At 39.8% G+C, this 12,691-nt stretch overlaps 1 protein-coding gene across 5 annotated transcripts in view; it reads right to left on the minus strand.

The window, feature by feature from the left end:
* The window catches only part of FARS2 (phenylalanyl-tRNA synthetase 2, mitochondrial), a 249,543-nt gene that overhangs the window by 186,343 nt on the left and 50,509 nt on the right, over positions 1-12,691 (minus strand). For 4 of the 5 annotated variants that reach the window (XM_040588060.1, XM_040588056.1, XM_040588058.1 and 1 more), the window contains one exon: positions 6,635-7,270. In XM_040588060.1, coding sequence (XP_040443994.1) covers positions 6,635-7,252 — 618 coding nt within the window. In that variant the 5' untranslated portion in view covers positions 7,253-7,270. Of the gene's footprint in view, positions 1-6,634; positions 7,271-10,932; positions 11,660-12,691 lie in introns of all 5 variants that reach the window. The other variant, XM_040588059.1, reaches the window with a different exon arrangement.

Genomic DNA, 12,691 nt, shown 5'->3' on the forward strand with positions numbered 1-12,691 from the left:
ATATGAGCAGCTTTAAACTGATAGACCAGTTTCACTATTACAATGATTGAACTGTGTTAAGTACATGATGTGGATTAGAAACACTTCAACATTTCCATATACATAAAGCCAGGAAACTCAAAGCCTGAATAAAATGAAGAATCACCTACAGTCACTCCTTTTTGATGTCAATTCTTCTCAAGCACATACCTGAGCAAATGGGGGGGGGGGGGGAAATCTAACAGTCTTGCATAAAACACTGACACATCCAAGACGCCACAACTTCACGTACATTTATTTCCTCAGTGTAGTCTAGAATAAAACGCACTATTTTACTGTATCGAATATGATCAGTCACTACTACTACCAGAAAAGAAATCTCCTATAGTCATAAATCGAGCACCGATGTGTCTGTCTAGTGTAAGGACAAGACGTTTTTTCTTTAACTGAAGGTGTGTAAAACATTTAATATTGTGTCATCATGCAGTGGTTAAAAAAATAATTACCAGGATTTATCAGCGTATCTGACTGATGCTGCATTACAACAGAGAAGGAAGAAAAGAATTGAAGTGACTTCACCATGCGGCATAAAATTTACTCACAATTTAGCATGTAAGAATAAAGTCAAATTTGGTAACCTGTAATGGCCAGAATACACAGGTTTTTAATTGGAATTAAAATACGAATGGAGCTACAATCCTTTAAAGGCACTTCATGGTATTGCTCAGCCTGCCCCAGAGGGCAGAAGTCACACGTGTGATTTCAATAAAGACCCCAACATTCTTGACAGACGTTTTTAAACCTCATATCGTTTCATTACCCGTACGTTTAGGATTCAGTACAAGATGAAGTGTCTTTTTACAGGATGCAGCGTAGCCTTCAGATGAGAAAGAGCTGTAACTACACCCTGTCTTTCCACAATGCAGTTGTGTATTCCTCCTGCCAGTCATGCATACATCAGAGCAATTAAGATAATGAATACATAATGCTCGTGTACTTATATCACAGACAAACCAGCTCTTAAGATTAGTTCTTTATCAGGATCTCCGTGTGCCAACACTCAACCTCACCACCTCAAATACATTTTAACTCACTGGCCCTGACAAATATCCCTATAAATGCACAAACAGCTTCACGTTAAATCCACTTACAAATACCAAACCATGTCCACAGCATTTCAAATGTGCTGTAACGCTCAACCAATGGATCAGGAATGATGAAGATGATGCCACTTGAATATGGCTCGTCAAAAAGAAAACATAGTGCTGGTCCCAGTCAGCCTCCAGTATGATGAAACCCGTGAGGTGCGCTCCCATCCAGACAGCTTCAGGTGCCAAAGAGATACACAGCCCATTGTCCTCACGACAGTACGTTCTTTATTGCATATTGATAAGCATTTGTTTTGGGAGAAAATGGCAAAAATCACTTCAAGCAGGTCACCTTAATTTCTGGATCATTCTGTTTTCAGTCCTCCAATTATAATGAAGAAAGGTTATTTCTGTTTGCCTTTGTTTTTTTAACCCCATCAGAAGTGTTTCTGAAAAAAACCTGAAATCATCACCATGTTTAAGGAAAAACTATACAGATGTTTTTGAACAGCAAAGAAAAAGCAACACTGCTACACAGATATCAGTTATGATGAGACATATATGATAAGACTCGGAATTCTGTTCCTGTGGTAATAGAAATTCCTTTATTTTCAAGCACCTCAGACTTCCCAAATATATCTGTAAACATTTTGCCTTTTTTCCTGCACAATTTAAATATTGCATTGAATAGATTTAACCACTTTATTCTGAAAAGCATTGTTTTTAGCTGGATGAGGTAAATCAAGACAAAATTTTAAAAAATATTTCATACAGTATTTGCAGTAGCAGCTTCCAAACTTTCTAGACCATGGACCACTGTGAAAATCTCACAGACCTTCTGACGTCCTTTGCTGTCAAATTTTCAACTAAAAATAACAGAGAATACAATGTGGGTCCTCGGACCAGTGAAGCTCTATTTATGATGGCATGATTTATACACAACTTGGAAAATACTGAATAATACAACAGTCACAACTCGGGCAGACATCCACAAGAGTGAAGTCAGTTCCACCTGAACTAGTCAGGCCCTTTATTCCTACCACTCAGCCGAACTGCAGCTTCAGGAATAAATACACTTCAGAATATTCTAGCAAAGCAACACTGCTGCTCTTTTTCTTCATGTGGTGGATCTATTCCAGGCACCTCTGCTCCTCTACGCTCCTCCTGCTCCCGGAGTGAAGGGGGACCATCCATCAGGCTCCGTGGGACTGATGCGCTGCTCACAGCCAAGCGAGTCTCTCCCTATCCTCAAGTTGCAAAGGGCTAAGAGCAGTCAGTACCTCTCCTGCGCCACTTAATGCACTTTTAAATAGTTGTTCCTCGATGCCCAGCTAAACATTGCTATTATGACTCCCAGTTACGTATACAAATACTCTCTCTCTACTGTAAATGCTCCAAATCACTCTATACAATAGGTAGATCTCAGGAACACTATCCATTTATTTAAATTCCTTTACATGTGAGGATTAACAAAGAGACTGAAGAAAGGAAGGAGATTTCCTTTGACACAATGTCAGAACAGAAGTTTTAGGTTTAGGTCAGTCAGAACAGAAGGTTTAGGTCAGTCAGGTGTTCACACCATCCCTAAAGAAAAGGACAAAAGCAACCTTTTTTTTTTTTTTTTTAACAATACACAAGGAATATGGCCAAGGTACACAAGTATGAAAAGATGAGGAAAGGTTTATGTAATTATATGAATAAGAGAAAAACTACACTTCTATTACCTAGGACAAGAGTCTTTACATTTCAGGATATAAACACTGTGAATGTACAATATCGAAACTTTTTTTGCAATTATATATACTGCTTTGGAGGAACAGTCCTTATTTTTAATTGGAACACTTGTAGTTTTCCATTGTATCCTAACAAAAAAGTTGCCATTTACACCAAAAACATTTCAATGGAAAATAAAGATGTATCCCTACTACTTCCTCCCAGTCTCCCTATTTATAATTTTCAGATGTTAGCACAAATGAGCCTGATGAGAGCATCATTTCTTCACGCGAACAATCTGATATTGGCCTCCATTGGAACAAGGTTAGTAAATTAGAGGTGCAATTTCTATGTTTTCACATCTGTTCCCCTGAAAATTTATGTATAATTCATGACTGGCTATAAATTACTTTATGAAGCCTCCTTCCAATGTGTAAACATTTGTTGTCAACTGAAAAATGTTCTGCCATTGCCATTGGGTATATATTGGCTCCCTCTCCTGGCTAAAATGCACAAAGTGTAATTTATCGGAGATGTTTTCCCCCCTCTCTTCCATAAATTGTGGTAAGTAAAGAACTGAACCAAAGGCCACATGGATAGCACAGAAATAATTTCTTTTATAATCCACCCAGGGAAGTTCACCAGTTCAAACCTGATTACAGCAGTATCAACACTACCAACCCAAAGGATTAAAAAAACAGGTGTGCTAGCACGCTGGTGAAAGAGAATACAGAAGAAATACTGTTTGGAGGTACTATTTAAGAAGAACAGTTTATTTTATGTCCAGAATTTTGAAGCCGATCTGGGAAGCTATTTTGGCATTGGTTTTAACTATTGCTATTAGTTACGTTCTAACTCTTCTATATATTACATTCAGATAATTATTACTTAAAATATTTTTAAATATACTGAAACCATAGATTTCCAGATGTTCTTTGACAGCAGTCCAGGGAGACTTTTTAAAAGCGTATGGAAAATTTCAGCATGAATCTTTCCAACTTAGCAATGAGTTAGTTTGGAATATGGGAATGTCTTTAATATCTGCGCTCATACAAAGCTGTATGTATCAGTTACCTGCTCATCTTCAAATCACAGACTACTTTTCTCTCACAAAAACTAATTAACCAACCATCATGAAAAATAGTATAGCCAAAGAAGCAAATAGCTCACATGTATCTCACGAGTAAAATGCTGTAAAATTACCAAACAAAATATGATCTCCTTTTCCAGCTCTTACTTCCAATGTATTGATTTTAACTTTGGTATGAAGAATTATACTAAAGGTTTCAGTCACAGAGCAGGCTTTAACCTAGCCCTGACTACAGAACTTGGTATTTTTGAAGGAGAGATATTTTCTCCATTTTTCTTATCCTGCCTAAAATTTCAGTTAAGGAAGAACTGACCTTTTTCCCCTCCTTCCAAACTGAGATGAGATGTCAAATTCCTCTAAAATCAAGTTCCTATAAAATCGCTCAAGGTTTGGGGTTTTGTTCTCACCTCCCTAGTTCCGTCATCACTTTCACTGGGAAGACAGTAGATGATAAATATATAAATCAAATGAACAAAAGCAGAGCAGTAAAATTGACTACAGCCCGTAAAATTATTGTATTGGCCATAAGATGAAAGGTGCCCAGGGCTTGTAGCTAAGAGCTAACGGTTTTCCCCCTTAGTTACAAAGATTCTTGCCCTTCTCGCCAGAGATTACAGTCTGATTATGAATAAAAAGTCTGGGAGAAAGATAACAGGCCCTGACATTCACACATTTCTGCTCACTGGGTTACAACTTAAACATGAGTATAAATAAATTAATACAAAAATATTTCTCTCATGTAGTATTACCTCCATTTAGTCTTTGTTCCGCTCAGACAGTTCCTTCTGGAATTATTTAAATTTGAGTTATTCTGAACAGGCAACCAGAATATAAAACACAGAAACAGTCTCCAGTGAAATTTCAGAATTGCACATTCAATTTTTTCCACAAGGTTCTTGTGATGATGATTGTAAGAAGTTTTACATATTGCAAAACTATCAGTATTTAATCTGCAACTGCAGATTAAACAGGTTTAGAATTTATGCACGTTGCTCAATTAACAAGACTTTACACATTGTATGCCACACCACTACTCTTTCTTCATGAGCACAGAAAGTCAACTGGACTTACATTCGTTAGACAGACATACTTTCCAGCACACAGCCAACCTCAAACTCATCAGCTATTAACATTCTCCAGTAACACTGCAACCATTTTACTGGGGAAAAAGAAAGATGGGAAAAAGAAACAAGCAATCTACAACGCAATGAATCAGGTTCTTACACATCATGTATTTCTAGACAGATGATGTCAGCGAACATTTCTGTAACTCTATTCTCAGCTATTAAAATCCTATTATTACTATTATTTCTATTATTAAATTTGTAGAGAAGAAAGAAATAGCCTGTCATTAGGACAAAAATTTCTTAAGAGGCATATCATTAACAGTAATTTCAATCATTAAATCAATCACACATAAGTTTGCAGAAATTCCATCCTGCAAGAGATCCTTTCCATCTGAATGCCTGAACAAGTAAAAAAACCCCAATGTTCCTGGAGGTAAACCAATAAGAAATGGCATTTTCTTAATGTAGCATTGTACATTTTTCTCTTGCATATACCCTGACTGTATTCATAAACTGGCCCATGGGAAAAGAACAGCAAACAAACAAGACCAGATAAACCTGCAAGGTTTCCATTTCTTGTTTACCACAGCAGTGCTGGAAGCTGTGCTGGACACCACCGGCTCGCAGGACATCTCCAGCAGCAGGTATGTTTTCAAAGTGGAAGAAGCAGTGGCCACATGGGGTGGGAAACACCCGTGCAGGCAGCGCAAACCCCTTCCACCAGCAAGAGAAACAGTGCTCTACGACTACCCTCGTTTTCCCTCTGGCATCCAAACCCATCAGGCTTCCCTGCCAAGCTCCTGTCACCCTTTGGCAACCACATTAAGAATGTCTACATCTCAGTATTATTAAATAAGCTAGTTTTAGTTATAGAAATATGAATATGGCAGTATTGCTACAAGCATACACAAATTATACAAATCAATTACTATTTGGAAAACAAACTGGCTTGTATTTACTGCTGATCAATGATACAGCAGAATACTTAATGACACCCAAGCATTTGCAGAATATGCAAGCTGTGCCAACAAAATACATAAACTCAAGAGTCTTGGACATCTACCTAGAGCTCTTTAGCTGGTGCCTCTGGACTCTGTTACAGAGTTTACTGTGTATGTATCACACACACGTAACTATCAGCTCCAACAGATGAATTCTTCGATGCAGCTTTAGGATGAGATGAAGAACAGAACAATTCATTTAAAAAGACGTTCATTTACAGCAGCTTGGAGCTATTGAAAGAAAAAAGACGACATAATAAAAACAGCACTCTGGATGTAGCTGCAACAACTCACATCCACGAGTCCTTCAAGTATTAACATGACGAAGTTTTTGGTAAAGTGACCTCACTGGAAGAGACTTGTGATAGAACTGGAACTGAATCATGCAGATCATTACCTGAACAAGCTGTTTCTTTTCAGATAAAGTTTTATATTGCTAGCTTCCAAGAACATAGCTTTTCCATTTTTTCCATGTTTTTCTGGGGAAGTTTATACTTGTCTTCAAATTCAAAGTTTTCCACCTATACCCTTTCCAAATTAGAAGCATTACTACATGACCAATCACTTGATCATCATCAATATACAACGTAACACGCGCTGCTGAAACATGTTTATGTGCGTGCACTTTGCTTACAGCAAATACAAGATCATGCAACTTAACCAAAATCTCTTTCAACCCAACCAGAGAATTCCTACCTCATGACAGGAGAAGAGCCGAACTCCCTCCAGCTGATGGAAGACGGGGTAGTGGGTGTTATCAATTGTATCACGGCGGTAGACATCTCCCACTGCCAGAAAGGCATCTAGGCCAGAGTGTATCAAGTCCCACTGATGAGCTGATGTATGTGCTCTTAACATGTGAGCACGATTCAAGTAATAGTTATCCTCTTTCCTTCTGCTGGCATGGTTTTGTGGGATAAGCAAACTATCAAAATTCTGCTGTACTGTAACCACTGGAGAAAGACCGTCATAGACAGAAAAAAGCGGAGTCCCACGGCGTCCTGTGTATTGTTTGTAAAAGTGGTCCTTCACCTGCTCCTTGATTAGCCACAAGGGGTGATGCCTTTTGTTGTGCAAGTTCTTGCCCACCTTGGAAAGAATCTTCTCTGTGACATTGCTGTAGTCATCCTGAGGATAAGCTTTACCCAGCAGTTCCACAGTAGCTGAGCAGGGTGTGCTGGCAGAAAAATTTGAAGGTACAGACTTGGATGAAGAATGCCTTGAACGGGTGGGAATTCCTCTCAGCTTCACTTTTGGTGATAATGCTGTTTTGGAATACTTAGCTACTCTCATGAATTTCCAGAGCATTGCCATTGCAAACTCTTTTATAATCTAGGGAAGAAAAAAAGAAAAAAAAAATTGGGTTACAAACTGCAGTTTTGCTGCAGGAATTGCTAGTATCTCATGTATAAGTGAAATCCAACTGTCTGATTGATTAATATAAAAATGATCCCATTATAAACCACTATTTTGACTTCAGAAAAGGGAAAAAATACCCTTGTGATCAAATTTCAACTAAGACATCTTACTCAATTATCAGTCTTCTGCATCACTGCAGCAGTATCAATGACTGCAGACCTAGCCTTAACCCCATTCCAGATACTGCTACTCTTTACAGATTAATAAACATCAGGCCTTCTTTGAAACAGTATTTTTCATCTGGTTAAAATACGAGGCAATAACCAAATAGTAGTTATGAGAAACCCAGAAATTTTACAACGCCCTTCAGCAGTCAGGGACTTGCTTATACTAAACCCCGCAAGCATTCACTTAGTGCCGTATCACCTCCCCCCATTAGCAGAAGCTATGGAAAACGTTCCACACCAGCCAGATGCAGCCGGCACACACTATGCAATCGTTGCTAATTCCTACTTAATGCCAAACAAAACCAGTTTAACTTTTCAAACCACTGAACCACTGTGAAAAAACAGATGGCCAGACCACGAGGCATATATTTATACATAAACAGCATATTAAGTTCACATATGAGTACTGCACAAGATTCACAGTAAAGACTCTATATAGCCAGAACCAATGTTAGCATTTTGGGGTGAGCACAACAAAACCCCTTTTCCATATGTTCCCAGAAAGGCTATTTTCATGGCTTACACTGCTGTTCCGGGGCAGGGAGGCTTGCCAAAGACTGGGAAGGGGAATGAAATGATGAGATTCTGTAAGACATCTGAACTGAACATCTTGTTTCCTATCGAAGGGCCACCTTTACACATCCACCCTGTTTACAAAGAGGCTTTGTGGTTCACCTGGACACGGCTGCTTTACTCCGTAGTGTTCAGAGATGATTCCAAAAACAAATGAGTTTTGAGGATCACGAGCCCTTCAGTCACAGCAAATGCATAAGCCCATTCCAAGATGCAAAATCATTCAAAAATAGCTGGCCTTCACAAATAATGGCACAGGTTACAACTTGCTTATTATGTGATGGGAAAGCAGAGGCATTAGAAGTTGACTGGGGAAAGGCATCTGCTCCAAACAACAAACTGGTTTGTGTTCCTCTATGAACCAAGAAATCCAGGGCCGCAGGTTTCCTGGGCAAAAGCATTTCTTGTGAAAGTTTTCTTGACAAATGGGGGAAGAAAGGACATCAGCAACAGACCACAGTCTTCAAGGGATAGCTTTGCACCTTTATGCCGGGGATTAGCCTGCCCTAGCAGCCACAGACCGACAGTGGGGCAAGCCACGGATGTTATGATGGCACGAAGCTGCGTCAGGGGAAGTTCACATTGGACATTAGGGAAAGGTTCTTCGCTGAGAAGGTGGCTGGTCACTGGAACAGGCTCCCCAGGGAAGGGGTCATGGCACCAAGCCATGAACAAGAGTTCAGGGAGCATCTGGACAATGCTTTTAGTCACATGGTTTAGCTTTAGGTACTCCTGCGATTGATGACCCTTATGGGGCCCATCCAACTTGAGATAGCCATATACTATAATCATAGAATCATACACTAACTTTCCACAGGAACATAAGAAAAAAAGATTTCAAAAAAGAAAAAAACAAGCTATGATAATTTTTCATACTCTTAAGCTCCAAAAATACATATATGCGAAGAGAATAGACCGATTCCAGAATACAGAGTCGCCAAGAAACATATCTGCAAAAGATAATGGGTATGTTCATACTTGGCTTCCTTTCTTCTGGCTTGGACCTATAGAGAACATCCAGGCATATTTCCTGAAGTAATTTTATCTCAATAAATCAAAATAAAGGCAAATTGCGCAGTCAGAAATTAAATTTGGCAAGGCAGCGTAAAATTACTAAATATTTGGTTTAATCCTTTTTTTGGCTGAATACTTTAAGAAAAAAGAGCAGCTATAACTTTTATTAAGTTTTGAAACTTAATAAGCCCTTTTTGAGAGAGAGAGAGAGAGAGAGATTGCAAAAGCATTTCACTAAATCAGTTCTTGGCCAATATTGATAAGGTTCTTTCATAAATGAATTCACACACACACCAGAACCCCCCCGACACAGACTAAATGAGGAATAGCCTTACATTTTGAGAAGGGGCTCCATTTTCCCCAAACATACGTTCGTCTTCATGAAAAGTGAGTCCTCGTTTTCAAACAGCTGCTTGAAATACCCAGTTCTAGTCAGATAATGAATTCAGCTTCCCTTAAGTAAATATCACCATCTGCCCATACATTTATTTCTCTAAAAAAAATTATTTAAAACTTATACATAACTGTAATGTATGAAAAACTCTCATGATTATGTTGTGAGTCTCGTGATGTTTGCTGCTTTCCTAAATACCATTCCTCTAAGAATCAGACAACCATATCAGAAGTTTAACTTTCACATTAACAGTTCTTCTCATTATTATAATTTTATGGACAAAGAAATTTGAATGTGAACCATAAGGGGGGCGTGCGAGGGGGAGGGGGAGGGACTTTTGTATGTTTTCTGTATTTGTAATGAACACCACTGCTATCAGTTTCTGGTAGTTCAGAAATGCTGATTTTTCTGAGCACGTGATATATGCTCTTTATTAACTTGTACAGGAGAAAAACCTACAGATGAACTTGCATCACTTTTCATCCTAACATTATGTTTGTGCCTTAAATAGTTAAATTGCATTACTATCTGCACTGCTCTTCTAAAGCAAAATCTACTATGAGCAGTAAGGAAAAAAAGTTAATTATTATCCAATGTCCAAGTACTGCAAACAAGCAGTAAAGGAGCCACTGACATGGCATCGCACAAGAGCGCCAGAAACTTTGAAGTACTTCACCAATCCACTTCTGCTCCCCTCTCCTACTACAGACTCATGTACGCTGCTTCCAGGATCATTACAGAAAAATGCTATTGGACTTAGTTCAGTTCAACTGGTGATAAATGACATTTGGGGAGAGAAGCCATAGAGAAGGGAGGAAAAAGCCATGTTTGCTCTTTACACCATATAGGAAACCTTCAGATCTAAGAAATGTTTACAAGGGTGGAGAGAGATCTCTTTATCTTTCTCCTAGCAATAAATAACTGATGTTAGGGTCATACTAATTACTTATATTCACTTGTAATGAATAGACAGTTATTTCTAGTAGACATCTATCTAAGGGTCTGAAAAAGCACAGGTTAAATTTATCATTTTCTTCCTTCATTTCCACCACGCTCATTATTTGGCAGTAAACCAAAACTGATTTCTGAGCACCACGACAAAACCTGAATCCCACAGCGAAGACTGCCAGCCAGCTAACCACTGCAGCAAGCCAAGCAGCAGCTGTAGGTCCTGTAGCTGAATACAAATACATAAATGGGAAATAAACATCGAACAACCACCACTACTGGCATCTACAAACCAAAGATGGCAAAGTGCTCCACCAGCACTACCAGTGGGTCAGGTGCCCGGGGCTCGACAGTGGCCCTGACTCACAGCTGGGAGCCCAGGCAGGGTTTTGGAAGCAGCTGCCCTGCCAGCAGCTCCCAGCGGGGCTTCTCAAAGCACTGCAAGCACCAGGCCCACCATCTCCTATCACACTCATTACCTCGATGCTGCCACATTCCTGGGTACCTCAGCAGCTCCCCTGAAGCTCCACAGGCCTGTCCCTGCACCGCAGTCTCCATACTGAGATGTCTAATGCAGCTGCAGGAACTCGGACCTTTGAGAGCAGTGTTGTACATTATGTTTTGGCAATACACTTGCAACTGTGCCTGCAACGTGGGTATGAGCTTTTGAGCAGCTTCAAGGTAGACCACAGAGGGCAGGAGGTGGCACCCACGCCACCCAGGGATGAAGGCATTGGCACAACCCTGTCCGTGCTGTGGATAGATGAGGCAGATGTGAACGCACTGGCCAACATCAGTCCTCTACCACAGACCCCACGTCATTTCTACAGCAGTCTCAGTCCATGGGCAAGGCTGCTTTATCCCCTGCAGAAACAAACCATCCCCCATGCAGCAGCACAGCAGACATTACACATGCAGCAGCACACCACAGTCAGGAGCTTAACAACACGGAAACAGTAGGCGGAATACCAACAAATACCATGGGTTTGGAGCACATGCAGAAGGCAGTTTGATGCGGTAAGGGATCATACTGCTGTACTGTTAAGGCACGTCCTTTCATGTCTAAATCCAGGTTTCCATGTCACAGTGCAGCCAGGATTAAGACAGCATTGTCACAGCTGCAGTGGTGTTTGTCACAATTCCCCTCTACTCCACTGAGGTTTAGCAAAGAATTGTAGACTCAGTGAAATTCCTCTTTACACCTGCCTTGAAAAAGGAGGAGAAAAGAGGGTTAGTTTAGCAGCGTTAGTTGCACCAGCGTTGTTTTATTCACCCATCTCTCCTAGAAAAATGGAAGCGAGAGAAACGCTCTTGTTTGAACAAACTACAGCCCTCGGTGAACCAAATGGGCATTCTTTCAGGGCCATTTGCTCGGTATTCCTGTCTGAGAACCACGGGCATCCTCACTTTCACTGACCGCTTTTCTGTATGCTCCGTGCTTTTTAATGTTTATGGCTGCAGAAACACAGATGGGCTACTGCATACATAAACCGAAGTACATGATGGGTTTGAAACCAAAATTCTACAAAGATGAGAGTCTGTCTACTATCCAAGAATAGCTAATTAATGCAAGACTCTGAAGTGCCATGGAAAATGTTACAAAAGTTGGGCTGCCACCATTTTGTGATGTGACAGCTTTTATCTACCGTATGTGTGGGGAGGGGAGTTCAACCAACATAGCATATGTTAAAACAAAAATTATAAACATATGCTAGGCTGCTAAAATTGGACATTTACCAGTCTGCTTAGCAATTTAGCTAAGCATTGAATTTTAGTTTTGAAAACTATGTAGGCATACAGCAGCAAATATCATTGTATTGCCATGACCGTCTCTATTGCCTAGGATATAACAGAAATTACTTTACATGCAATACTAATCACGAGCTCAGGTTTTTTCCAAACTCATTTTAAAATGCAGATATATTGTTGCACGCCAGAACAGACCTACGCTCTTATTAAGCCCAGAACAGACCTATGCTCTTATTAAACATGCTGAATTTATGTTATACACACATACCTCTGAAATAGCCTTACAGATAACAGAATGGATCCATTTTAGAACCTGACCTTCCAAGAGCAGAACATTTTGAGATGTCCCTGATGATGGCTAAACACGCAATGGAACAAAATATTGCATGCATCACAAAGCACCAGGCAACATAACATAGCTGTCAAGTATTTGGCTCTTAATTTTTTCATGTACTTGGAGTTCATCTACTTAATAATCCATCAGCAAGC

This window comes from Falco naumanni, chromosome 3 (genome assembly GCF_017639655.2).
Source record: "Falco naumanni isolate bFalNau1 chromosome 3, bFalNau1.pat, whole genome shotgun sequence".
In the NCBI taxonomy this organism is placed as follows: Eukaryota; Metazoa; Chordata; class Aves; order Falconiformes; family Falconidae; genus Falco; species Falco naumanni.